The 27,351-nt window shown below is 43.1% G+C and overlaps 1 protein-coding gene across 2 annotated transcripts; it reads right to left on the bottom strand.

The window, feature by feature from the left end:
* Window positions 1-6,767: 6,767 nt before the first annotated feature.
* On the bottom strand, window positions 6,768-27,347 carry Casp3 (caspase 3). 2 transcript variants are annotated; one of them, XM_075986750.1, is made up of 8 exons: window positions 27,178-27,242; window positions 19,668-19,837; window positions 17,137-17,204; window positions 14,350-14,474; window positions 11,626-11,754; window positions 10,415-10,590; window positions 10,040-10,160; window positions 6,768-8,534 (listed from the first exon to the last, which is right to left on the bottom strand). In XM_075986750.1, exons 3-8 carry the CDS (start codon window positions 17,187-17,189, stop codon window positions 8,305-8,307), a joined length of 834 nt encoding a protein of 277 aa, XP_075842865.1. In that variant the 5' UTR covers window positions 17,190-17,204; window positions 19,668-19,837; window positions 27,178-27,242; the 3' UTR covers window positions 6,768-8,304. The 2 variants fall into 2 exon arrangements, with proteins under 2 accessions (XP_075842865.1, XP_075842866.1); XM_075986751.1 differs by lacking the exon at window positions 19,668-19,837 and having other exon boundaries at window positions 27,178-27,347.
* Between the last annotated feature and the right edge of the window lie 4 nt (window positions 27,348-27,351).

Genomic DNA, 27,351 nt, shown 5'->3' with positions numbered 1-27,351 from the left:
ATCTTGGCTTTGGATTTAGCAATAGATGAAACACTACACAAATCCTGAATCATCCCTAAAACCAAATTCATTTTTAAACCTTCTTTAAATGTCCATTTGTCTTTAGATGATATCATTGGCCCCATTTCAGAGACAGAGAAACTAGAGTTTAGGTCAGAGAAGTGGTGGCCAGCTTGGGGATTCCAGACCTGGTATTACCCAAACCACATGAAATGCAAAGAGAGGGAGGAGAGTTGAAGACTTTTCATTTCTGAGTCAAAGTGAACTATGGGTTTTGAAAAAAAAGAAAAACAGGAAAAAATGTCTCTTTGTTTCTTAGTAATGGTTTACCTGTTAGTTTCACATGCTGAAAATATCTTGCCTGACAATAAAGACAGAGAAGATGTATGTATGTATGTGTGGGTGGGTGGGTGGTTGGATGGATGGATGGATGGATGGATGGGTAGATGGATGGGTGGGTGGGTGGATGGATGGATGGATGGGTAGATGGATGGGTGGGTGGGTGGATGGATGGATGGGTGGGTGGATGGATGGATGGATGGATGATGGATGGGTGGATGGGTGGATGGATGGATGGATGATGGATGGGTGGATGGGTGGATGGGTGGATGGATGGATGGATGGGTGGGTGGGTGGATGGGTGGATGAGTGGATGGATGGATGGGTAGATGGATGGGTGGGTGGGTGGATAGATGGATGGATAGATAATGGATGGACGGATGGAAAAAAGGACAGATAGTGTGATGGTTCATTTCAGTTGTCAACTTGGCAAGATGTGGAATTACATGGGAAGTCTCAATGTCTGCATTGGTTTGTTGTGTGGGCATGACTATGGAGGTGTATCACCTGCATTACTCTCTGTGGTACAGTTCGAGCGCCACTGTACTGTTCGCAAGCCGGTCAAGGGCCTGGAAATTACAAGAGCACACAAGAGACCTGGGTCATTTGTGAGGAGATAATGCCAAATGCCATTTATTCAAGCTTAGGAAAAACCTTATATACCTAGCTGCACAATGGAACTCTCCCCAGGCAGGTGGGAAATTACCATAGCCAAAATGGAGTAAACAATGCCCTATAGCTAACCACCGGGTGGGGGGGGGGGGCAGAGAGAGCATAGGAACAAACAGGATGTTTAGCTGGAAAATACAACAACATATCTGACCAGAAACTGTCCTCAAGATGAACCCTGAGAGGAGGGGTAGACTCTCTTGGTTGAGTTGGCTGAGGTGGGAAAACCTACCTCAAATGTGAGTGGTACCATTTCATGAGCTGGTTGGTCCTCAGTTGAATGGAAAGGAGAGAGGAAGCTGAGCATGCATGCCTGGCTCTCTGCTTCTGACTGTGGATGCATGGTGACTAGCCACTGTGATGGCCCTGCCACGATGGAGTGTAACCTTGAACTGAGAAAAACCCTCTTTCCCTCTTAAGTTGCTTCTTTCAGAGTAGTTCTATCTGACAGGAAAAGAAACTAAAATAATGATAGATAGATAGATAGATAGATAGATAGATAGATAGATAGATAGATAGATAGATAGACAGACAGACAGACAGACAGACAGCATCTTGAAATTCCTTAGAATTTACTTGCTGCAAGTTAGGCCTCTCTCCAGGGAAGCATCATTGCTGATCTGAATTTGGTGACATGAAGGGAGACTTATATCCGGCTCAAGCATGAAGTTGAGAGGGGCTGATGTCTTGTAGATAAATGCTCACAGTAACCTCTACCAGTGCCTTGTTGAGTTTTCAGAAGCTTATGAAGAGACCCTATGACAAGTCATCTTTAAATTTTAGTAGAATAACTTTAATGATATGAGTGTATTTACAAGGCCTTGATAACGGTGGCCACCCCTTTGAAAGTTGTCCTTTGCAAAGTTATATCTCTTCCTTTTGACCAAAATTCTAATTTCAAAACAAAACCCATGTCTAAATGAGTAAAAAGGTATATGCAATTCTAAATATTCTTTCCTTAGCTTTCCAGAACGTCTGTTGATCTTCAGATACCATCAGGATATGCAAATGCACCTTCTTAGGGTTTAATTCTGTATGCCACACGACACAAAGCATATGAATTATTAGTTCCACCAGTTTGTGATCCATTGTGTTCTAGTGGGAGAAGAGAAAGAGAGAGCCACACAAGCGACTCAGCACGTTATCCTTCTGCTCCTGCTCTCTGCTCCTTACCGTAGCTATAAAGGTTGTTGTACTCTCAAGTTTCTCAAGAAAGAACTTTGGGCTTGCTAGTGTGTTCCACCCTCCAGGCAGCTCTCGAAGAGAACAGAATCCTTCGCACCAAGTCTCATCTCCCAAGTATTGGATTTTGAGAGCTAGGTGAGTGGACCTGATCATGGCAACAGGTGTAGCCTGTCTTTCTCACTGGGTAAACCCAAATGCTCTTTTGGGTCAACTGCCTCAACTTTCCTATTCTGCTGTTTGAGGAGGTGAGAAGGGACCAGCTGGGACGAGAAGAGGACATGGATTAAGCAGGTTAGAATTTTGTATTATAGTGGACATTCAAATCAAATACAAGGATATTTGAATGAAGTGAATATCAGAGATGTTCCTTGAGAGTTCATATTACATTATTTCCTCTTGTCTCCCTTCTTCCTATTTTGTTTGTTTTTGAAGGTCTCTCTGTGTAGCACAAGATGACCTTGGCCTCACAATCCTCCTGTCTTAGTGTCTTTATTATTAGAAATGTGCCCCACTACTCCTAACTTCATATTAAATTTCTTTTTTGTTATTTTGTTTGTTTGTTTTTTGTTTTGTTTTTCAAGACAAGGTTTCTTTGTGCACCCCTGGCTGTCCTGGAACTCAATTTGAAGATCACGCTGGCCTTGAACTCAGAGATTCATCTGCCTCTGCCTCCCAAGTGTTGGGATTAAAGACGTGTGCCACCACCACCCAATTTAAACAACATTGGAAAACAATTTTTTTTTACAGATGCATACCAAAGTTGATCAATATTGATAAAGTCACAGAAAATAAAATTGGAAAATGGATTAAGTCTGTATATTAAAAGATTTTTAATTAATTTTGATAGTAGGCTAGGTGGGATCACTCTCAAATGCACACATGAGAAAAATTTAAATAATTTTCCATTCCATGCTCTCAAGCTTATAGCAAGAGATGAGGGCCATGGAGGTGAGGGGAAAGTAGGAAATGAGGAAGGCATGTGAAGAAATACAGCGTGGTTTCAGCACACAGGCTGCTCCCACCCCACTCCCACCAACACCTGTGAACTCATCCCTTAGATGATAAACTCTATAAAGACAAACCACAAGCAAATCTTGTTCTCAGTCCTTTCCTTTGGATTTGCATCAGGGGCTGGTTCATCTTCATTGTCAGCTTGGATGGATTTAGAATTCCCTAGGTGAAATGCCTTTGTATATGTTAGTGAGGTGCTTCCGGAAAGGACTGAGGAAAAGACCCACCTTGAATACGAGTGGCATCAACCCATAAACTGGGCGCCCAGACTGAATAAAAGGGGGAAAGACGAGAGCCAAGTTGGCATTAGTGTTCCCCTCTGTCGGTTCTCGTGCACTGGTGTGAGGCATTATAGACACACTCCTGAGATGCCACAGACTCCGCCATGTGTTCCTCACCATGATAGTGCGTGTGCTTTCAAACTATGAGCCCAACCAAATAAATCCCTCTTCCCTTAAGTTGCCTCTGTCAGTCACTTTGTCACAACAATGGGAAAAGTAACCAACACAACCATCAGCAACGGCTCTAGAAGCAATGTTCAGGGCAGAGACACAGCAGCCTCGGCCATAAGCAGGAAGCTATTTCTACATGGTGCTTTCGGCTATTACGATGCTCTGATGAAAATCCAGAAACAAAAGGCAGATTTTATATTTTCAGTAGAATCCATCCCTTTCAAAGTCCTGTGTGCAAAGGTCTCAGAGACCTGGATGGTCAAGAAACTAAATGCTACAAATGAAAACAGGATACAGAGATGCAATGAACTCACCGAGGAGGCTGCTGGATAGTAGGAGACAGGTATTTTCTAGAGCATCAGGCTTTACCTGCTTCTTGTCACTGCCCTGGTCTCTGTCAAATCTCGAAATCCCTATTAATTTCACCAACTGTCACATGGGTTTCTCTTTCCCGTGTTGTCCGTTTCTGCTGTTTCTGCTCTGATGGTTTTCATCTACTAAACATAAGCACCAGATACACAGCCTAAAGGTACAGACACAGTCTTAGTCACACGACTTTGATATACACGGGAGGTATATTTTAACTCAGGGGGACAGCAGACTTTGGCTTTCCCATTTCCCACCCATAGGTGTTCGTTCACCCAGCTTCTCTCCTTTTTATGCCCCAGTATCCCTTTATCCCAAGAACCCACCCGGTACAAGGTGATGTAAGAACATCTCCAGGGACAAATTGGCCATTGCTCTGTTATCTTCAATGGGAAAATTCCCTTGAGCCAGAGATAGAGGGAAATATCATCCTCACGATTCAATACTCCAGATGCCACCAGGAACTCAAAAAAACCCTGCTCTTTCCTCTGCCAGCAAGGCAGCCTGAGCATCCTGAAACTTGTAGGGCTCCATTTTCTTCAACTCTTTTCTTCCCGAGTAAATCTACAATCACAGCCACAAGGCTCAAGTCCAGGATGAGACTCATGCCCTTCATCACACTTCCTGCACACAGAGGTCCTCAGCTGCTTAGAATCTCTGGAAGAACAGAGTGACTTTTGATCTTCCTAGCAAGCCCCTTTACTTAGCACACACCTGGGATGATGTTAACGGTTAGGCAGAGCCATGGACAATCTCTGCAGGCTGCTCGGCCTGGTCTACCCTGGAGTTGCTGGGACCTGAGGTCTAGAAGACCTAATGAGACTGAGAGTTTGCCGGTTGTTGAATAGAGCGGAGACAGAGGGGACACTCCCAGGAAACAAGGGCAATTTGTGCCCCTCCCCCCACACCTTTCCCCGTTTCCACATTCTTTGACTGTATCAGCTAACAAACCGGGAACTAGAACTAAGGCACGTTCGTGGGTTCTGTGAGCCATCCTAACAAACTTATCTACCCTGGGAAGGAAGTGGTGGGTATCTCGAATTGAACACAGAAAAGACACCACACCTACCTACCTATCTCTTGAATATGTGTCTTCTTCTCCAAAGCCAACTCTCTCCTGGTACAGCAAGATCTACTTCCCCTCTGAGTCAGACAACTCATTTCTGACCACAGGCTTTTGTATTTGAGTCTTACTGTTCTACGACTCCTACCAAAGACTGGTAGGCGAGGAGTTAGATACGCGTCTCCATGGAGCACTATACCTGTTTCTTGGTAGCTGTGTCTCCTGGTGTTCAGGGAAAATACTCCTCAGTGGTTTTAACATCTTTTAAGCTGCAGTTGGATTCTCCCCAATATAACATAAACTAAGTACCAGGAAAAACCTAACCCAACGGCCACGCATCACTATTAAGACAAAGGGTCTGCATCCTCAAGAAACCCCAATTTCCTTATCTTATTTTCCTCATAAGTTTGCCTTGCTTTTTAAAGACGATCATGGGAAAAAATTATTTAAAAAAAAAAAGGGATCTGGTTCACCCTGGCTTAGGAAGGAAAAACAGCCCCCTATGAATACGCCATCATCTTATGAATATTGATACATGTCTGAAAAATCCACATCACACACTAGACATGGTGACAAATGCCTGTAACGCCAGCACTTGGGCGATACCTGCCAGTCTAGTAGAGGATAGTTTATTTTACATTCCTCCATTTTTGGTGGGAGAAATTAAGTTCTTTATCTGAAGTTAAGGGATATGTGCTCTTTCTTGTTCTTGGTCTATTCGTGTACTTGGTTCATTTTTCTACTGGGCAGATGGTTTTATCTTATATGCGCAGGCTGGTGGTTAACCTTGATGTCATTCCTCAACAGCTCAGCACATTGGCCTGGAGCTTGCTAAGTGGGTAGGGTAGGCAGACTGGGCAGCTTGCCTGAGGAACTCACTTATCTCCATCACTGCAAGAGTTACCAGAGCTCACCACCACACTTGCTTTTCTTTTCAAAAATATTTATTTCATGTGCATTGGCATTATTTTGCCTGCCTATGTGTCTGTCTGAAGGTGTCAGATCCTCTGGAACTCGAGTTACAGTTAATTGTGAGCTGCCATGTGGGTGCTGGGAATTGAACCCAGGTGAGTCCTCTGGAAGAGCAGTCACTGCTCTTAACCGCTGAGCCATCCCTCCAGCCCCAACAAACTTGCTTTTCAACATGGATTCTGGGAATCAAACTCAGGTTCTTGGGCTTGTAAGAGAATCACTTTACTCCCAGCCTCACTCATTAATCTTTGAAATATCCGAGACCTCTTTATATAGTAGGGAAATTAAAACAGGCTAGCATTTACTCAGAACATAATAGAGAGCTACAGAATTTTTTTTAAAGATTTATTTAGAACAGCCAGTGCTTTTAACCATTGAGCCACCGCTCCAGCCCCAAGCCACAGGTTTAAAAGAGACAGAATAACATTCACGCTACTCTGATCCTTGATTCAGTTTCGTTCTGGATTTTATAGCAGCTATGATTATGTAAGCATTCGAGATGACCCCACCCCTTATTCTTTTTCAGGGTTTAAATCATATCCATCCCCTCAGAGGTCTTGTCACTTGCTAACACTTAAAAATGTTAAATTAGGGCCCCGCTGTATCCTCTTTGACTCTCCTAAATTAAGCCCTGGGTTAAAACTACTTTAAGTTTCACTTAGTTATCACAACCCCCAAAGTATTGACAATAAAAGACTCAAATACGCTAGTAATTTTAAATCCGAATTTTATGTTTTGAAATAAAAATGCAACAAACTTTTACAAAATTGACACACGGGAACACCCTTTAAAACACCATCACATGCTACATTAACTGGGAGTTAATAGATCCAGTCTAAACGAGAATCTAACAATTATGTGAGTTCCTTCCTTTCTTTGAGCAAAAAGAACGCTAATGTAAAATGCTGGACACATCAGGATAGCCAGCAATGGCTCAGCACCTTCATGAATGAGGAAGCCTGGAGCACAGCCTCTCTGAGGGGCTGGACTCCACTCTGCAGCTTCCCACGTGGGCTGCAGGGCCTGCAACTGGATGCTTCCCAAGTCCTGTGTGCCATGGTCCTTTCATTTCTGGTGACAATACAAGTATCACCATTGGTTTGCTTTTCTTGTAAACTCCAACAGAAAAGCCAGCATGCTTAGACTCCGGACATGGAGCCTAGGGATCTTTCTGGAGACTCACCACTTTGGGAAAGTCCTTTCTCAGAAGTTTCTGATCTGGCTCACTTTCTCACGTGGTGACCCGGACCTTGGGGACATCATCCATGCAAACGAGCACCCATGAGGTGGATCGAGCTGGCAGTCCTTTCTGCAGCTGTGTCTGTGGCTCTGCCATGTCTGCCCTGGCTCAAGTCATCTTTCTCCAGTCACAGGAGATTCACTTACCTCCTTACACTCTATTTTACAGCTAGTATTTTAGTATGTTCCTGCAGAATTTCTTTATTTCATTCTAATAATCAACAGTGTGAGGCTGTTACATAACCGTCCGCTAGATGTTCAGCTGGTCCATAAAACCTAGCTGATCTGTACAAAAAGAAGTAAGAAACAAATGCTGGTAGACTTAGCACCTTGCCGTCATGTCCACTACTGATGTATGGTATAGCCTCTGAGAGTCAACTCAATTCGCTCATGTTTTCCTCTCACATAAATACTCAAGTTCTGTTCAGTAAGAAAACATGATTTTTTCTTTTTTTAACAACAAATACATGCTCAGGACAAACATTACATACCCAGTAGCTACAATGAGTGCTACGGTGGCCTAACAGTTCATTTCCATACATCACTTCCAAAATAAAGGTTCAAGCCTTTGACTCCGCCCGTGGATTCAAGTTCTAAGACATTATTTGACACCATTGATAGTTTAACAAAAACTAAAATGAGATTCTTAATGTGTATAGAGAGTATAAAATTATCACCCCAAAGTTTAACTTCTTCATAATTATTTCAAAATTTATATAGCATCACCAAATCTTGCTAATTATCAAAAGGGTAAATCGGTAATTTCCTCTATAATGATACTTGACATCGACATTTTTTTGTTCCTGATTAAATTCCATTTCAACTACCTGATGTTGAACTTGAGGTAGCTGCACTGTGGTTGCATTGCTAGGGCGGTGGTGTGGTTCAAAGTACCATCTGGAGCACCGCATCTGATTTAAACGAGAGGGAAATGAAGTCTCCCTGACACGGTTTCCTCATTTGGCATTCAAAACAAAAGGAACAGAAACACGCCTCCCACTCATTCTCTTAGTGATAAAAGTAGAGTTCTTTTGTGAGCATAGACACAATGCATGGAATCTGTTTCTTTGCATGGAAAGTGGAGTCATGGGAGAAGGACTCAAATTCTGTCGCTACCTTCCGGTTCACGCGAGTGAGGATGTGCATGAACTCAAGCTTGTGTGCATGCAGCTTCAGCATGGCGCAAAGTGACTGGATGAACCAGGACCCGTCCTTTGAGTTTCTCCAGGAGTAGTAGCCTACGGGGCGAAATGCAAAGCACCATACCCGCCATTACTTCACACCATCATTGTAGCAGATTTTATACTTTTTTACATAACATTGATAAAAATAAATGTAAACTTCCATGGTCTTATAAGCCATAAAAAGGAAACAGAAATAACACCTGTAGTCTCTGGAGAAACGATACCAAGGGGAAAACATATACTATACATGGCTCACTGCTCTCTGTAGGAAAAAAAAAAAAGGCAGTATGGACTGACTGCCATTGAGTTCCCGAGCCTACGATCTGGTCTCATGCCCATGGGCATAAGGGATGAGCAGGGAAGAACAGGAAGAGGAAGGCGTGAACATACAAATGCAAACATATTCGAATGAGACCATGCAGATTACTTTGTGTTCAATCAGAACTCTGACTTTAATACTGACTTAGACAGGAAATAAACTGCTTACATACACACACTTCAAATGTTTCTTTAGACTTGTTCTTTGCCTACATGTACGTAAAGTGCAGCATACAGGGAGATCAGGGGTGTTAGATCCCTTGGAACTGGAGTTACAGATGGCTGTGAACCACCACGCATATGCGAGGACCTGAGCCCAGGTCCTCTGCATGAGTCACAGTGCTCTTAACTAAGATGTCTACTTAGCCCCCTACGTATACACACTTTAAAGAACGCCATTGGTTCATCTATGGGCATCTGGATGAATATAATAAATAGTATTCAAGAAGGAAATCAGCGTAATATTTTGTGTTTTCGGATTAACTATTGGAATCATTGCATTTACTTTATAAGTACTCTGCATGGAAAGATACCCAGTGAATTAAAAAAAAAAAAGATTGAGTATATTCTACTTGTTTGTTTGAATAGATTTATTTGTTTTGTGTGTAAGATTGTGCATGTAGAACTCAGAAGACAATTTGTGGGAGTCAGTTTTCTCCTCCACAATGAAACACACATACATTCAGGTCTACACCCACAAACTTAATATCTTCTCTGTGTGTGTGTTGGTTTGAAAGAGACTAGGCACCCCCGCCATGGGCTCATATGTTTGAATACTTGGTCCCCAGTAAGTCCAACTCCTCTGTGGCCTTAATGAAGGAGGTATGTTACATGGGCTCTGAGGTTTCAGACATCCCTGCCATTCCCAGTTAGTTCTCTCTGCCTTGGGCTGTCTTAGAGATGGAGATGTAAGCTCCCAGCTACCCCAGCACGGTGTCTGCTTATCTACTGCCATGCCCCTCCTCCCGTTTACCACGACAGTCATGGACTCTAACCCTCTGTAACCGCGGGCTCCAGCTTAAGCTTTTCTAAGTTGTCTGGGTCATCTGTCACGGCAACAGAAAGTAACTAAGACAACATCTTGGTTATTTTAGGGACGTAAAAATCTTTGTGAGGGGCATATACAAATCTTGATAGCCTTTAAAACATAGTCTTTATTGCTCAACTCTAAAGTTGGTCACATTGTAAGTCATCTAAGTCATCTGAAATCCACACAGAACATTCTGTGGCGGCATTCTTACCGGGTGCTGTGGAGTAAGCGTACAGGAAGTCGGCTTCCACTGGGATCTTCTGGCACGCCATATCATCATCAGTAGCACTGTCTGTCTCGATGCCACAGTCCAGCTCTGTACCCCGGCAGGCCTGCGTTAGAAAACAAACTTTTCTTTTAAAAAATATGTAAACACACATACCATACATCTAAAAACTGTAAGAGCAGTGAAAAGTTGATGAGTCTTTCTAATATAAGAGCAAAATTGAAATATACTCCATATTTTATGTATGGTTTAAACAAATACAAATATACTAGTACTATATAGAGCCCCACAACAAAAAGTAAATACTGGTAAGTAAGTTAATCTCTTTTTAACTGGGCACCAAGCAGCTCAGTGCCATACCTGAATGATGAAGAGTTTGGGTTTTCCTGTTAGACTTCGGCAGTAGTCACCTCTGAAGTAACTAGTTAACTTTTTTAGGTCAACGGGCCCATTGGTTCCAAAAATGATTCCTTCATCACCATGGCTTAGAATCACACAAACAAAACTGCTCCTCTTGCTGTGGTCCTCTTTAGAGACTGGAACGACGTGTGGAAAGAAGAGAAAACAAAACATAGACACAGAAGCACTTCGCAAGTTTCACTGAAAATGTGAGGACAGTGTAGGAGAGTATGATGAGGAATCTGTGGTTGCTTGATTTGTGTCTAGTTCTCTAATTGGACCAAGATGGTTCTGAATGCATGATCTTCCTTCTGGCCTTAGCTTTGTGAGTTCTGGTTTATATCACTACCACAAGATGAAGAACTCGAGACTAGAACTACCAGATCATCCGAATCTAACACAGGCAGAGCACATATGGATCCATTTTGGAGGTGACATGATTAATTTTTTTTACCTTTTTACTAAAATATATAAGCAGCAGGGTGTTGTGGTGCATGCCTTTAAAATCCCAGAACTTGGAAGGCAAAGGTATAATTTTATGTCTCTAACTATATAGGTCTAATCATAGCTAGGCCATAAAGTAAAATTACCCAATAAAGGTCATTCTTTTTTGATATAGCATTTTTACTAATTCTTTGAGAATTCCATACATGCAATTTGATCATATCTATCCCCACACATACACACCCCAACTTCTCCTGGATCCTTCTTCTCCCAACTTCCCAACTTTATGTTTTGTTTTGTTTATTAACACAGGGTTCGATTTGTGCTGGCCATATACCACTGGAACATGGTCAACCTATCAGGGACTACACCCTTAAGTAAAGCCAATTTTCCCTCCTCCAGCAGCCATCAATCTAGAGGTGGGGACTCATGAGTCCCTCTCTATCTCATGTTAGAACGCTGACTGGCAGATAGAGCAGGCAGCCCCAACGGGTATGAGTTCCTGAGTGCAGCTTTCCTGCCATGTCTTCCCTCTGGTCCTTCCCAACCTCTGGCTCTTAAAATCTTTCTACCCCATCTTCTGCAAGGGTCCCTGAGCCCTGTGTGTTCTGTCAGAGTTAGGGTATAGACATGCTATTTCTGGCTGAGTTCTGCCAACAAAGCATATCTCTGTCCTTTGGCCAGATGTTGGATGCTTCTTCTAGTTCTTTTAATGAATTATCTCTTACCTTTATCCATCAATTCCACAATCTCTTCACGAGTAAGATCATTCTTATTCCGGACTTCATACTTCAGGCTCATGAATGTTTCTCTGAGGTTGGCTGCATCAACGTCAGTACCAGAGCGAGGCGTCATTCCTCGGGACAGAAAGAACTTCTCTTAATTGCAATTTAAAAGAATAACCGCTTTGAGACTAAATGAGCAATTCAGCAACTCACACAACCAATGAACACTTCCTTTCAAATGTTAAGAAAAACTACTTATTTTGATCATGGTGACAGAGCCTGTAATCTGTTGAAACAAAACACTTCACTTTATCAGCTGCTGCAAGCTGTCATGGCAGGGACATCGGGGACATCCTCCACAGAAGCTTCAACGATGAAAATAAGAGGGGACTTTGGACGCCTGGAAGTAGAGGTCTGTTTGATAAATGGTGATTTGCTCATATGATGATGTACCATGTCGCCATCTGATTCATCCACTCATTCACAGGCAAAGTCTCCCGCTGTAGCCCCACCTGGTCTTGAACTCACAATAATCCTCCCGAGGGCTGGGATTATAGGCATAGGCTGCTACTCTCAGTTCATGGTGAATATTTTCTAAGACCATGGGAAATAGTCAGTGAACTTTTTGAAAATTGCTAACTTATTTAGCATCCAGTGAATCATTTTAGAAAGATAGAAGAAAGTATGTGATCTTAGTTCTGTTTTGTATAGCTTCCTTGCAGACGCTCTTATTTGATTCTGTGCCGGATCAATTTTAAGACAGTACTACTTGTAGATCTTTTTTGGGGGGAAATCCACAGATATTATGAGTAGTATTGCTAAGCAGGTATTCTGCTATGTTGACAATATATGGACTTTCCAACCATCACAAGATGCGTTTTACTAGCTTCATTTGTATACACGAGGGATGCAGAGCACAAATGAGCTAAGAAACCTGCCCCGGGTACATCGCAAGCTTAGCACCAGAGATGCTTGGTTTAAAAGGAAGGAAGGAAACACATTTGTTCAAAGTGATAAAGTTAGGAACCTTTCAGCCAGCTCAGTAACACCTGCTGCCATGTCCCATAACTTAAATTTGATCCCTGGTACCCACATGGTAGAAGGAGAGTATTGAGGGAAGAAGGGAATGAGAACCTCTTATTGGCATCAAGGAGGTACCAATGAGGACCACAGATCATCAAGGAGGTACCAATGAGGACCACAGATCATCAAGGAGGTACCAATGAGGACCACAGATCATCAAGGAGGTACCAATGAGTACTACAGATCATCAAGGAGATATCGATGAGGACTACAGATCATCAAGGAGATATCAATAAAGACTACTGATCATCAAGGAGGTACCAATGAGGATCACAGATCATCAAGGAGATATCGATGAGGACTACAGATCATCAAGGAGGTACCGATGAGGACCACAGATCACCAAGGAGATATCAATGAGGACCACAGATCATTAAGGAGATACCAATGAGGACTACAGATCATCAAGGAGGGACCAATAAGGACTATAGATCATGGAGAAGGCACCAATGAGGACTATGGATCATCGAGGAGGTACCAATGAAGACTACAGATCATTAGTACAGCTCAGTCACATACACTGGGCTCTAACCACTGAAAGTAAAGATGCTAAGGTAATTGCTTTGTCTGGTCTGAAGCAGCATCCCATTAGCTCAGGGACCAACTTCCTACCCCTTCCTCCCAAGCAACAGTGACAGGATTAAAGGAATGTACGATCACCCAGGGTTTATGTAGTACTGAGGAATAGAACTGTCTCCACATATGACAAACAAGCACTCTACCAACCCCCATATTCTTATCTTTTTCCTCTTTAATTTTACTTTTTCTTAGTTTTTTAATTAGTTCTTTGAGAATTTCATACAATATATTTTGGTCATACTCATCCTTGTGCCTCCAATTCCTTCTAGGTCCATGACTTCTTTCCCACTCAACTCTGTGTTGTTTTTATAAAAAACCCACTTTCTGCTGCCCATCTGTTCTTGGATGTGTAGTCTTCACTGGAGTGCAGATCTACTGCACAATCCCAGATTATATATTATATATATTTTAGCTTAATAACTACTTGGAGAGTTAGTATAAAACGCCATTCATTTTACTGTGCACTCATTCTCAGGTTGGGGTAAAGACCTCAATTACATAGTTCTAAACACAGAAGCAGATTGTGCCTGAAGCCGAGTATACAGACCTGCAAACGGGAAATGTGGCACAGGGTGGTGATAACTTAGCACCTCAAACTAAGATAAGAGGCCCTAATTTGCATTCTAAAATTGACTAAGGAATGACCTCAAGGTCATGCCCACTTGACTGAGACTATGAGTTAAGGGCCCCTGCAAAGGATGCTAGAGACACTTTCTCAAATGCCTCAGGGCAGAGGACCTCAGGTGCCTGCCATTAATCTTTATCCCTGCCAGCTTGTTGCTCACGAGGCCTTTTATTCTCCCATCACTCAGCCTCTCAAGGTATTGGTTCTGTTGGGCAGCAACAGAATCCAGCCTTTCACAGTCACAGGTGAGGCAGAGGCTCTGAACATGGAAGAAAAGTCCATATTGTATATGGGACCTGTAAGGTTCCAGCCTATCTCTACTTAGTGGGTTTTCTCTATCAGTTTACTGACTCCATAACACACTGATATTGCTTTTCATGTTACATCCAATGTAAATGGCATAACTATTTGAAATGTCTTAAAAATTGTTAGATACATACCAGTGCTTTTATGAAAGTTCTTATTATTGATTATTATACACACACCCATTTCAGGGTAATCCATTTTGTAACTATTGTCCAGATACATTCCAGAATCCATTGATTTGCTTCCATGTATGGTCTTTCTGCATGGAAATCAAATGATAGTTAGTTACCAAAGGCAGAAATGATGACTCTATTAATGCAATTTCTTTGACTCATAAGATCAGTTAACATTTGTTTAAGGTTATTGATGTACCCAACTTCATGCTACATCCTTTTCTCATTCAACTTTCACAGCATGTGGGTTTGATCCCAAGGACTTGGGGAAAGAAAGCATAAATAAATACATGCGCAATGACCCATTTTACTGATGAGGAAATGGCCTGCCAAGGCTCAGTTAAGTCATGCGCAGATCTTATATTGGAGTCAGAGTGAAAGGTTTTTCTATAACACCTAATACAATTTTACCGAATACATCTTTTAAAAATTAACATTATATGAAATAATTTATCCTTAGTAATAAAAGTAGGATTTTTTTTTTTAATTTTGTTTTTGGGGTTGTAGCGTTGCTATATGTAGCCTAGGCTGGCCCTGGATGGGTCCTCTTATCTAAGATCCCCCTCACCCACATACACACACTAAATCAACCCTTAAACTCCATGAGCTGAACCACTGAATAACAATACACAGACGGACCATTATAAATCCTTATAAATACTTGTGTGGAAGTCACTGATGTAAATATGTTAGCTAGGTAGACCAGACGCCAATGGTCATTCTCAAAGGCCAGATGTTAAGCCTCTCAGGCTCACGGGCTGTCTGTCCTAGTAGACACTCAGTCTGGCCGGGTGAAACTAACCAAGAGCAACGTGCTCATAAAAGTGTGGCTGTGTTCCAACAAACGTGACAGACTAAGCACAAGCCTGACCCATGATCCAGGAAGGTTCTAGAAACAGTATGTCTAGGCACAGCCCACAACCAAGCAACACTCAGTTTTAATAGTATCTTATACTTTATACAACTCTAAAAATAATTGTGGGGAGAGAATAAAAGTAGTAAATGAAGGGGGTCGAAGGCAGACAAGAAAGAGCCATGACACATAGCTACAGAGAAAATTAGGCCACATAGGTACAAGCTGTTCATTCCCATTGCAAAATCTAGAGTCAGAAATGCTTCAAAATTAAAAGTTTGAATGCCAAGATGATGCCTCAAGTGGAAAAAAATCACACCAACCCTGATGTGACACGTCACTTTCAAAATATTATATAAAATTAGCTTTAGGCTGCGTGTATAAAGTTTACATAAAACAGAAATGAACTCATGTTTAAAATGTATAGGTTAGGGAGACAACTCAGTAGGTAATAGTGTTCTGCCTGAATTCAATCACTAGAAACCACATAAGAAGCTTTATTTAAGTCGGACTGGAGAGATGGCTCAGAGGTTAAGAGCACTGACCGTTCTCCTGGAGGTCCTGAGTTCAATTCCCAGCAACCACATGATGGCTCACACCCATTTGTAATTAGATTGGTGCCCAGAATGCAGTATACATAATAAATAAATTAATTTAAAGAAAAGGATTTTTTTTTAAAAAAAAAAAAGAAGAAGAAGAAGAAGAAGCTTTAAGTCAATGATTCAAAACCTGTGAATCAAGACCCTTTTGGGAGGTGGGTGTTGAACGGCATGTTGTGGAATATTATTTTAAGACGTGTTATATTTGTTTATGCCATGGAACATTCGTTTAACGATGAAGCAAAGATGTGCTGCATTCTTTTATGCTGCCTTTGTTTAACTCTGTGAAGCTGAGTTACGTTGCCTGTCTAAAACACCTGACCGGTCTAATAAAGAGCTGAATGGCCAATAGCCAGGCAGGAGAAAGGAAAGGCGAGACTGCCAGGCAGAGAGATTAATCAGATGAAGACATTTGGGAAGAAGAACAAGAGATCAACGGGCGAGAAAAGAAGGGGCCAGCCACCAGCTACACAGCCAGACACAGAATAAGAAGGAAAGAAAAAGTATACAGAATTGGAGAAAGGTAAAAAGCCCAGAGGCAAAAGGTAGATGGGAAAAGTTAAGAAAAGCTGGCTAGAAATTATCCGAGCTAAGGCTGGGCATTTATAAGAAAGAATAAGTCTCCGTGTGTATTTATTTGGGAGCTGGGTGGCAGGTTCCCCCAAAAAGTCAAAAGAGTAAAAACAACCCACTACAACAACCCTTTCACAGGGGTTACATATCAGATATTTACATCACAAATTCATAACACTAGCAAAATTACAGTTATGAAGCAGCAACAAAAATAATGTCTTGGTTGGGGGTCATCACAACATGAAGAACTGTATTAAAGGGTCACAGCGTTAGGAACGTTGCTCTAAGTGGTGGCACACATCTGTGTTCCCAGCATTCCTGTGACAGGATGGGAGGGAGACAATACTTGAACAACCTCCTTGCCCTCAAGTCTTTCCCTGTCATCTTAGATGAGATCAGAGGGGTGAGTTTACTGAGAGCCAAACAGCTGCAGGAGGCGGGAGGCAGCTCGCTCTCTGGTTTGAAAGGCCCTTTCCCCTCTGCTTCTCAACTACTCAACGCGGGCTATATGCCACAAACACATCCTCCTTTGACTACAGAATTCCACTGATACCAGTTTCACCGGACATGGTGACTCTTGCCTGTGACCCGAGCATTAGAAAACAGCAGTCAGAGGGCCATCACAAGTTGGAGGCTAGCCTGGATTACAGAGCTCCAGGTTAGACTGGGGTAGGCGGAGAACCTGCCTTAAACAACAACCAATAAAAATAAGTAGATACTCACACTTCAAAATTATTAATGGATTTGGAATCCACTGTGGTTTCGTTGTTCTCCATGGTCACTTTTCTTAACTAGAATATAAAAAGAAAGAGATGTTACCCATAGAGTCACTGCAGTGTATTGGCAATGCCACGCTTACTTTTCCTAGAGTTCTTGTTTTGTCTCCCCTGCTATTGGCCCCATAAGTCAGATAGATGTATGGAGAATGATCCTTTGCAATGGCACCACAGTGTAGGCCCCTTCTCCTTTCTTGTTCTTGCTTGACTACAAATTATACCAAGAACAGACTGTGCAACAGCTTAAATCCCATCCCCCCCCACTTGTGTGCCTCTGCCAATCGAAACAGATAACAACTTCTTTCCTTGACTGCCCAACGAATCCAGTTATTTACTGGAACTCAGTTTCCAGCTCAACACAACTAAAACAAAACCCAGACACTAACTGCATGGTAAAGCTCATGTAATACTGCACCACAATGGCGAGGGCCCCAGGGACTTCCAAACCTCCACAGAGTCTGGTACTCAGAAACCCAACTTCTAATACCAAGCAACTTTGTCTACAAATACAAGACATGTACCTCTCTCCTCACCTGCTATGCTATGGATGCCAGCTCCTTACTCGACTTCTAGAGCTCTTTAGAAGGCTAGACACTGTCATGGTAGTAGACCTCCCCAAATGAAGAAGACAGACAGAAATGAAACATAAAGCAGAGACTAGAAATCCTGAATGAATCTTCAGACTCTAGAATTCTGGGCTATGTCAAATATTTCGGTCAAAATACCACTTTAAAGCTCTGTTGGAGAATATTATTTTAAGGTGTCTTGCTTTTGTTTACGCTGATTAAAGAATCACATGTGAAACTGGAATTCTTTGCCTGTCTAAAACACCTGATGGTCTGTCTAATAAAGAGCTGATCAGCCAAGAGCAAGGCAGGAGCAAGGATAGATGGGGCTGGCAGGCAGAGAGTGTAAATAGGAGGGGAAAAAACGAGGAGGAGGAGAAAGAGAACAAGAAGAGGAAAACCACAGGAGGAGGGATGTGAGCACAGCTGGTCTGTACCAGGCTTTTAGCCCACGAGCGAGCATTTGGAGAGCAGACACTTTGGGCCAAGTCTACCTTGAAGAAATTCTAGAAAGGAAGAACTAGAGATGCAAAAATAGGGTTTTAACATTGTCCGGGCTATGAGAAAACCGAAGAGGGAGAGATAAAGTGGGTTTATTGGGCTACTTTTGGTGGTCAGGGAGTCATCTCTGAGGTGGCACTAGAGAGATCTGATTGACACAGTGGGAGTCTGCCCACACCCTGGGGTGGGGGTGGGGGGTAAACGCCAGCTAGATCAAGGGCCTGAGAACAATTTGCTCTACTCAAGGTACAGAAAGACCAGTTTGACTAGTGCTAGGGCAGTGAGATAGCCAGGAAAGGCAAGATCACATAAGGTCTTAGGACCAACAACAAGGAGAGAACATTGGGACATTTAAAGCCGAAGAGGGACTGGACGCTCTGGCTGCTAATGCACAAGGGGCCCGCGAGACGTCTTCTGGAATACAGTCCAGGGCGATAACAGGGGTCTGAACTGGAACCGAACAGTAGACAGATGCAGGTAACTCTGGGCATCCGGCAATTTAGAAGTTGTTCAGAGGAAGTGAAGCCAGAAGAGCCCAGAGCAAAGCGAACTGGGTGGGTGTGGTATGCCAACACCAGGAGAAGCCTTTCAGGAACACACCTTTTCCAACCTTGCCAGAAGGCCACCGGCTTTATGACACAGGTCTGGCTTCCATGGGGACTGATAGGACAAACAATTCAAGTCAAATAAATGACTAGATACTATTTCAGTGGGATGTTGGGTGTTACCAGGAGTCTTGGGATTATTGGATTCCCTGGGGCATAGTCTTTTGCTACTGGCTAGGCCAATTTCCAATTTTGTAGGAAGTTAAGTCATAAAAAAAAGTAGCAGCCTCCATAGGGATCCTTTTCCATAGCAAAAAATAAATTTGTCTTGTTGTGATGCAATGGATTTTCACTTCGTAGAAAGGCCAATCCTTCTAAACTACAGCTATTGCTTATAGGAAGCAATCAGTTTCATAATGACCAGTGAATTGCTCGCACTACACCCAGCTCTTAGCATTTGCTTGTTCTTCCTACTCGCCTTTAAACCGGACGCACATGTGATTGGTTCCTTAGCATTAACTAGCAGGGGAACAAAATTCTTGACATGGGTTTACTTTCTATTTGAGTAGCCCAGTTTTAACTTTTTGAAACTGTACTTTAAAGGAACCAATGGTTGTCCTGGGTTGAGAAAAGCAACAGTATAAACTCTTCCCGGATTGGTAGAAAAACACTCTTTCCTGCTTGGCTGTGAACAGTAACTGGAAGGGTGGAGGAGTAGGAGGGGTGGAGGAGCCTCTTTGTTAAGCCATGCTACTTAGGTCAGCGAAAATGGCACCACAGGACCTGGGAAATTAATGACGGGAGAGCAGAGAGAGACTGGGTTCTGAAGGATGCAATGGGAGGTCCAGCATCCATATGAAACTTACCTCCGCTAAGAACAGGGCAAACACATCCACAGTAAAGGAAATGAAAGCAAAATATTGTATTGATTTGTTGGCCGGTGCTGGGGATCGAACCCAGATCCTCGGGCGTAGTAAGTAAGCGTTCCACCACAGAATCACAGCTTTAGTACAGAGTATCCCGAGGTAACAGAAGGCTGGGGAAGGTGACAAGAGAAAGGCTTGGCACTTCTCACAGGATGGCACCCATTCCCTTCATATTAGAAGATCAACTCCATGTTTCCTGTGGACATACCTCTAAATTTTACCAAGTAATACCAAAACCGGATTGGATACAAAGCTGGCAAGCATGCGTTAAGAGGCATTTTCATATATACTGGGAGGGACATAAACTGATAAGACCTCTTGAGAATACTTTTGGAGGTACTCCCCATTTGTTCGGGACCGTTACTTAGAGAAACCCTGTCTTGAAAACCCCCCCAAAAAATAAAGAAAAAGAAAAGAGAGAAAAACGAAAGAAAAAAGCAACACAGGAGGTCTCAATAGAGACAGAGCAATGTCAAAGGAACTTAAGAAAAGATGGTTGCATCATAGATCGCGAAGACACGACAGACTGTGATGTGTCATCACTAAGACAAAGAAGCAGCGTTGAAAGGCTGACAGTGTCATTTCCAGTGTATAACGTTCTGGAAAAAATGAAACCATGGAGCGCCTAAGCAGATCAGTGGCTGCAAAGGGCTCTGGGAGAGGCAGAGAGCACAGAGGATCTTTGAAACCCCTCCCTGCAGTCCTCAGTAGTAGATACAATCATCCCACATTTGCTCCAGTTGAAGACAGTGTCAAGAATGAATCCTTCTGTGACCCTACTAGAGCTTGGTGACAATGATGCTGACGAGGCTCATGAGTTCTAATAAGCATCAACGAGGCTCATCAGTTCTAACAAATGTACTACTCTCTGGGGGAATGTTAATAATGATGAGTCTGTGTAGGACCAGATATAGAAGATCTCTAAGTTACTCTAAAAGTAAAGCCTGACAACCTCTGAATTTAAATCCTGAGTTTCTGCCAGTGTCCCCCAAGGCCTGCCTCAAACTGGCCCTCTGCATGAGTTTGCCCCCTACAGAATTCACAGCGTAAACAAGCTGGTCACTGGTTCCCACCAACCATCATGGTCTCTTTCCAAAAACTACAAACAGTACAGTCGCTCAGCCTGGAAAACTGAGTTTCAATAACGTTGTGCCTCATGCCAGCAGTGGGATAAAACTATTCCCCTGTCTGACCAGCAGACCCCAATACAAGCTTCATAGTAACCAGTTTCTACAACTTCACTTTTGCTTCCTGGCTCAGACCAATGTAAGACTTAAACTGCATTTAACAAAATAATTTAGTAGGTGTATTCAGGCATGTGAATATTGGAGATCAGAGGCCCACAAGCCTCAGGAGCTGTTTCTGGTTCTCTCTGTCCACCATATGGACAATGGGGGACAATCTCAGGTCACTAGGCTTGGTAGTAAGAACCTTACTTGATGAGCTATCGCGCTGGCTCCCAATGACAGATTTTAACAAAATATTAGGTGACTTTTAAGTAGTCATTTTCTTTTCATAATCCCTACCAATTTTCTATAATCAATTATGGAAAACTAAAATGATCTCAGACAGATGAGTCTTAATGCAGTAACTACAGTCACTTTAACATTAGCTATAAGATAGTTAAATTTCTTTTACTAAAGTAATTAGTATGATGTGGGAGATTCTTCTATGTGTTGCTTTTATTGGTTAATGAATAAAAAAACTGTCTTGACCTGTAATAGGGTAGATTAGATCTAGGCAGGGAAAACTGAACTGAATGATGGGAGAAAGAAGGTGAGTCAGGAGACACCAGGAACAGATGAGCCGGAACCTTGCCAGTAAGCCACTGCCACGTGGTAATACACAGATTAATAGAAATGGGTTAAATTAAGATGTAAGAGTTAGCCAATAAGAAGCTAGAGCTAATGGGCCAAGCAGTGATTTAATTAATACAGTTTCTGTGTAGTTATTTCGGGGCTGAGCAGCTGGGAACAAAACAAGCAACCTCCTACAAGATTTGTGGATGAAGAAACAATCTTCTAGAACAGAAGTTAAACTGTTATCTATCTTCCTATTTGGAATTGATTTCTCAGGGACAAATACCATAATACATAATGGTTTTCACTCTTAGCACTTGAACATTGTAGATTGTCTCTGTTATCAGCTCATCTTGATAGATGACTAAATTTCTTATACTGAATCAAAATCCTTCTAGCATGAGACATGTGCCCATTTGTACTATTTGCCATCATCTGCTTTTTCCACGCGAGGTATCAAATCCACACCCTTGGGGAAGAGCTTAGAATTACCTCATCCCCATGAGCTAATACCCAGCTGGATACAAATTATTCTAGGGATGGTGATCTCATCTTTGAAAGACTAAGAAAAAAAAACACTCTTCAGGGGGATGTATAGACTGTCCCAGATGATAGCAGGAGCTTAGGTTATTAAAGAAAATAAATGGTGTTTTACAACACATTCTGGCTCACCAACCAACTCCCCACAACTGTCTCTGACTTGCTGAAGATGCCTGCACCAGTTTAAGGTTCCAATGCCCGGAAAAGTTCAGAAATACACTTAATAGTTACCAGGAAGCTATGGGCCAATGCACTGACCTCATGACAATCTGGAACTCAGGACTTAGATTCACTCCCCTAGTTCCTAGATCCCTTCGTCATTGAAGCACCAGCAATCAGATGTTCAAAAGTTTGGGAATGCTGGCATCAATTTAAATAGAGATTTAAATGTCCCAAACTATGTTTTCCTTAAAGACGTGAGAAGTTGGAACTTGTTTTTATTTACACAGTTGTTTGCTAGTTTTTCCTTGCAACCGTGGAAGAAGACAGAACAAGTAATCTTCAGAATTAAAGCAGAGGAACAGAAGCTATTCGCGAAATTAAAAATTAGACAGTGAGGTATAATGTATCAATAACAACTTGAAACAAGACAAAGACCCATTACAAAATATAGATGAAAGCTTGCCTATGGTAAGGATTTGAAATGGGATGTCATGTTAGTAAAAACAACTCTTAGAGGTAGGTGTGTATCTCTGTGTGTGTGCGTGTCTGTGTGTGCACGTGCGTGTGTGTCTGTGTGTGCGTGTGATATGCATGAGTGTGAGAGTGTGCTTGCCTACACCTGTGCACAGGGAAGCCAAAGGCAGACTTCTGGTATTTTCCTCTATTGCCTACCACCCTATTTTTTCTCTCACTGAACCTGGAGTTCTCTATCTTGGCTGGATTAAGACACTGAGTTCTAGTATTTGCCTGTCTCTGGTAGGATTGCAGCCACAGTTCACCACCCTCGACTTTTACATGGGTGCTAGGGATCTGAACTTGGGTACCCAGGCTTGCACAGCAAGCACTTCACCTTCTGAGCCATCCCCGCCCCGCAGACTCAGTTTTGGATATTCTTAATTGGAGAATTTGTCCCCTATCACCAGGCTGTTCCAGTGGCTGGCCTAGATAATAAAGACCTCATGAGCTGAGGCATCAAACCTTGTCTCCGTTTTCTAAATCTCATCATGACACACAAGAGTCAACATTCTTCATTTCTGAGTCCTCTCCTTCGACACGAGTGTTCAAAATTAGGGGTAAAGACTTAACCAAGTTGTAGCCAAGGTAAGTATTTTTCTCACTTCCAGTTAACATATGCCAGGCCAGTAAGTATGCAAGTATTTTCAATTGGGCTTCCCAATAACACCGAGGTGTAACGGTCCCACTTTAGATTTTAGTTAATTTGGAAAGGTAATCACTTTTTAAGTGACAGAGCCACAACTCCAGCTCCAGGTAACAAACACCACTCTACAGTCTACAGACAGCTCAACACCATATAAGGGTAACAAACTACAGTTAATTGCAAGGGACCGAAAACCCATAAGTGCTCTAATTAAATGAGATTAAAAACATACATGGCATGGCAGAAACTGATTAAGAACTGAAGTCAAATATACAGTCATTTGTGGGTGACTGGTTCCACAACCTGCCTCAGACAGTAAACCCAAGCCCAAATCCTTTGTATAAAATGGTGTATATTTTAGAGAGAAGCTAAGCATCCCCACCCACTACTTATTACTAATGATACCTAGTACAACATGGTACTGCATGAACAACATACAGTGCTGTTTAGTGGATGATTAAAGTCTGTACATTTCAATACAGATTCCATTTCTAGTCTCTGATGATCCTACCTGCAGGCTGGTAAAGTCCACAAAAGCAGGTCAACTATAGCACAATATGTTGCAATGAAGAAAACGGAAATGGAAATAAAGATTCAATGTTGCTCATGCTACTGGTCAATTGATTTATAAATAAAGAAAGTATCTATTTAAACTTCAGTGAACATCATTAAAATGTTTTCTATTTGCCCTACCTAGCTTCCTGTCAATAGGAAAATGAAGCCACCATAGTGTGGCTTCTGGGAAGCCTAGCTCTATCTGTGCAGAACGATTTGAGAAACACCAGGATTGTACTGACTGCTTCTCGGTGAGGACGAAGCTCCCAGCACTGGGAGTTCCATATTAAGCAAATGAAACAGAAAGAGAACCCGTTTCACAACAGCCTGGTTAAGAAAAGATTTCGGTGGCTCTTTTGTTCTTTTCTTTCCAAATCTGTCCCACCTGGTCTCAGTCTCTTTGGGGATGCACTGAACTGGTTGCTGCCATTGACCCTGCTGAAGTCAACCTTTTAATGTTTAGAATAAAATGAAAGTGAAAAGACACAGGCTGGAAAGGCAGAGAAAATACGGAAGGCAGTTCAGTTGCATCATAGGGACACATAAATGGGCTGGTTTTTTTGTTTCTGGTATGAGCCACACAACCAGGAAGGCAGACCGGTACACTGACTTAACTGATTTTGTGTCACAAGTTGGCAAGAATTGTGGCACTTCCTATCTGCAAAGGGCCTGCCTCCCCAACTGAAGTCCTAAGATCACGGTTTTTGGAGGGACCAAAGTCTTTACAGACCTGTAAGGCCCTATATGCTCCTGGGGATGTGTAAGAATTGATGGCCTGTTCCAAAACAATCTCTTTGCTGAAATAAAGCATAGAATGGAAAATCCTGAATGTCTGATTTCCTGGAAACTACAGATAACTATATAATTTACCGAATATCAACTATACACAGAAGCTGCACTGGACCTTGAGTGTAGGAAGCAGTGGCAGAGGCGGACCCTATCCCCTGTACAGAGCTTATATCCACGTTCATTGGTGTTTAAAAGTAGCAGCCGCGTAGACACTAGCCCATGTCCAGTCCTTGCATAGATAATTTTACTGTACTTTTAGCAGAATGAAGACACTCCACAGGGAAGGTAAGAACAAAAGGCCAAAAAAACCCCAAAAACTATTATGTAGAATTCCAGACCAAACTAAACATTGTTTCATATATTATTTCATCTGCTCTTTAAAACAACCCTACGGATTATATGGATTATACCTGATTTATGAACGAGCTGGTGAGCACCTTGAGACTGGCCTTCACATGGTCAGACAACAGAGAGAAAAGTTGTTCTTTCCTCTCTAATATGTTAAGTTTATTAAATGAATATATAACAGTGGCTTAGGGCTTAAGAATTCCCACTTTTTTTTTAAGTCCCATCACTGAGGCAGAACTTGAAGCATTATCTAGCACTAAGACCATAACTAATGGAAGGTCTTTGAAGAAAGTAAGGACTGTGCTGTAACTTTAGAAAGGGCAGGATGAAGTGGCTGTGTTGTTAGGTCTGAAAGGGAAACAGTAGTTTGAAAGGCAGGCACAGTAATTGCTTAGATCAGATAAAGACACTGGGTTCCTAAAAAGGCTGGAGGCAAGACCCTTCTTCAGGAGGACAAAGCAATCTGATCTAATTAGGTACCGAGTTTCACTTCTGTTACTCTGTACCAGATAGGTGCATTGCTACATTTCAATAAACTGTTCACTCAATAAAACACATTCTTGCTTCCCAAAAGCCTTCTTCTGCTGGACAGCAAATCAGAGCCAAAGCTTGAATACTAGGTAGTGACAGGAATGGTTCAAGCTCGACATTTCATATTTATGGCTCGCGCCACGGCCACCGTTAACACATTAAAAGTGGCTTTCCAGTCGCTAGTCAACCCTCTAGTTTAGCATCTCCCTTAGCCGCTCTACACACTCACAGTGTAACAATGACTTCACATTTTTCACACCTACCAATCTCTCTTGATCCACATTTTAATTAATCATTTGTGTATCAAACAAACGGACGAGCAAAAAAAAAAAAAAAAAAACCAAAAACCAAAAAAACAGTAAGGAGGGCACCACGCTACAGTCAGTCAGGAGTGGTGCTGACTTAGTTTTGTAGGGAAACAGCAAACAAAAGCAGAGGCTGTGACCGTCCGCTCTCAGGAAATGCCTAATGCAAAGGAAGAAAAGAGGAAGATTTAACATTGAATTGTTTACAAAAAACCGAAACCTAAGTAGGAGTTCCTATTCATAAGCAAATGTACCGGGAAAAGACAAACAGCAGAAGAGCCTGTTACAAACCAGGCAGACAGTCAGCAAGCCTTGGTAACTAGCGGCGGAAGGAGTGGGGTCCCTGAGCCGTGCGTGAGAAGGACGTTTCCGGGCTGACTCAACTGAGAACGGGGCGAACACCCAGCTGCTCAAGCCGGGCTTCAGAGTAGATCAACAAACAATAAATCTGAGGAAGGGACAATAACTGAGCATGGTCCGAGGGATGTCAACGCAGCTCCTACAGCGACTGACCAACAAAGGAACGAGCTGGAGTAGTCACGAAAGGCGTCGGGATGAGAAACAAAGTTGGGGAGCAATGCTTAAAATCAGCTCTCTTCAAGAACCAAAATCACAGTGATCTCGAGAAAAGCAGAGATGAAATAGAGACTAAACACTCGTTAGGTAGAGGTCTAAGAGACCTAGTCTCAAGGTCGGCAGCGGACGGGATTTCAGGCCCCGGGGCAGAACTTTCCTTATCCATCCTAATCTCTGGTCCACGCCTCGGCCTGGGGCTCCAGGATCCCGCCACCTCCCGCTACTGGGCCTCCACGCTCACTCGCCTCCTCCACGCTCACTCGCCTCCGGGGTTCACCCCCTTCCAGCCCGGTTCCCGCCCCTGAACGTCCGTGCTCCGGGAGGTCTCTCCTCTCCCGACCCCCGGGCTCCGCCTTTTGCTCCTCGGCGCGGCCCGTGCGCCAGGCTCGGGGGTCTGTGTCCGGCCTCGGTTCATCGGGACTCAGGGACTCGGTTCTCCCAGGCTCACTCGGCCTCCCGGGTCTGGGCTCCAGTTTGGGATTGGGCCCGCGGCAGGGTTTCCAGCTTCTCTGCTTTTCAGAGCATGCCTGAGCAAGCCAGAATGCAACAAAGGATCCTCCGCCCAAATCACTCGTTCTTGCCCGCCCCACCACCTCCTCGAAGCAGCTGCAGACCGGGCAGGCTGAGGATGCCGGCTCCAGGCAGCCGGGCAACCCCGGGAAGGGGCGAAAGCAGCCAGCACTCACCGAACCGCTCCAAGCTCCACGACGCAGGACACTGGCTTCGATCTCGCCAGCTCCAGCACCGCCACCGCAGCATAAACCCGTGCCCTGGGTCCGCCCACTCCACGCCCACGCCCCTCCTCCCCAAGCCCCCACCTCGCGGGCGCCGGTGGCAACTAGTCTTCCCAGCCCCCGGCC

The sequence above is a fragment of the Microtus pennsylvanicus genome, chromosome 9 (genome assembly GCF_037038515.1).
Source record: "Microtus pennsylvanicus isolate mMicPen1 chromosome 9, mMicPen1.hap1, whole genome shotgun sequence".
In the NCBI taxonomy this organism is placed as follows: Eukaryota; Metazoa; Chordata; class Mammalia; order Rodentia; family Cricetidae; genus Microtus; species Microtus pennsylvanicus.
This window is presented reverse-complemented; position numbering and strand designations above follow the sequence as displayed.

Excerpts from the sequence above, each read along its gene's own strand:
- Casp3 (XM_075986751.1), bottom strand. The coding sequence starts at position 17,189 with ATGGAGAACAACGAAACCACAGTGGATTCCAAATCCATTAATAATTTT. Across the intron at positions 11,755-14,349 it reads GAACTTTCATAAAAGCACTG|GAATGACGCCTCGCTCTGGT; the intron begins GTATGTATCTAA and ends TTCTGTCCCGAG. Across the intron at positions 8,535-10,039 it reads CGCTTACTCCACAGCACCCG|GCTACTACTCCTGGAGAAAC; the intron begins GTAAGAATGCCG and ends TTCGCCCCGTAG.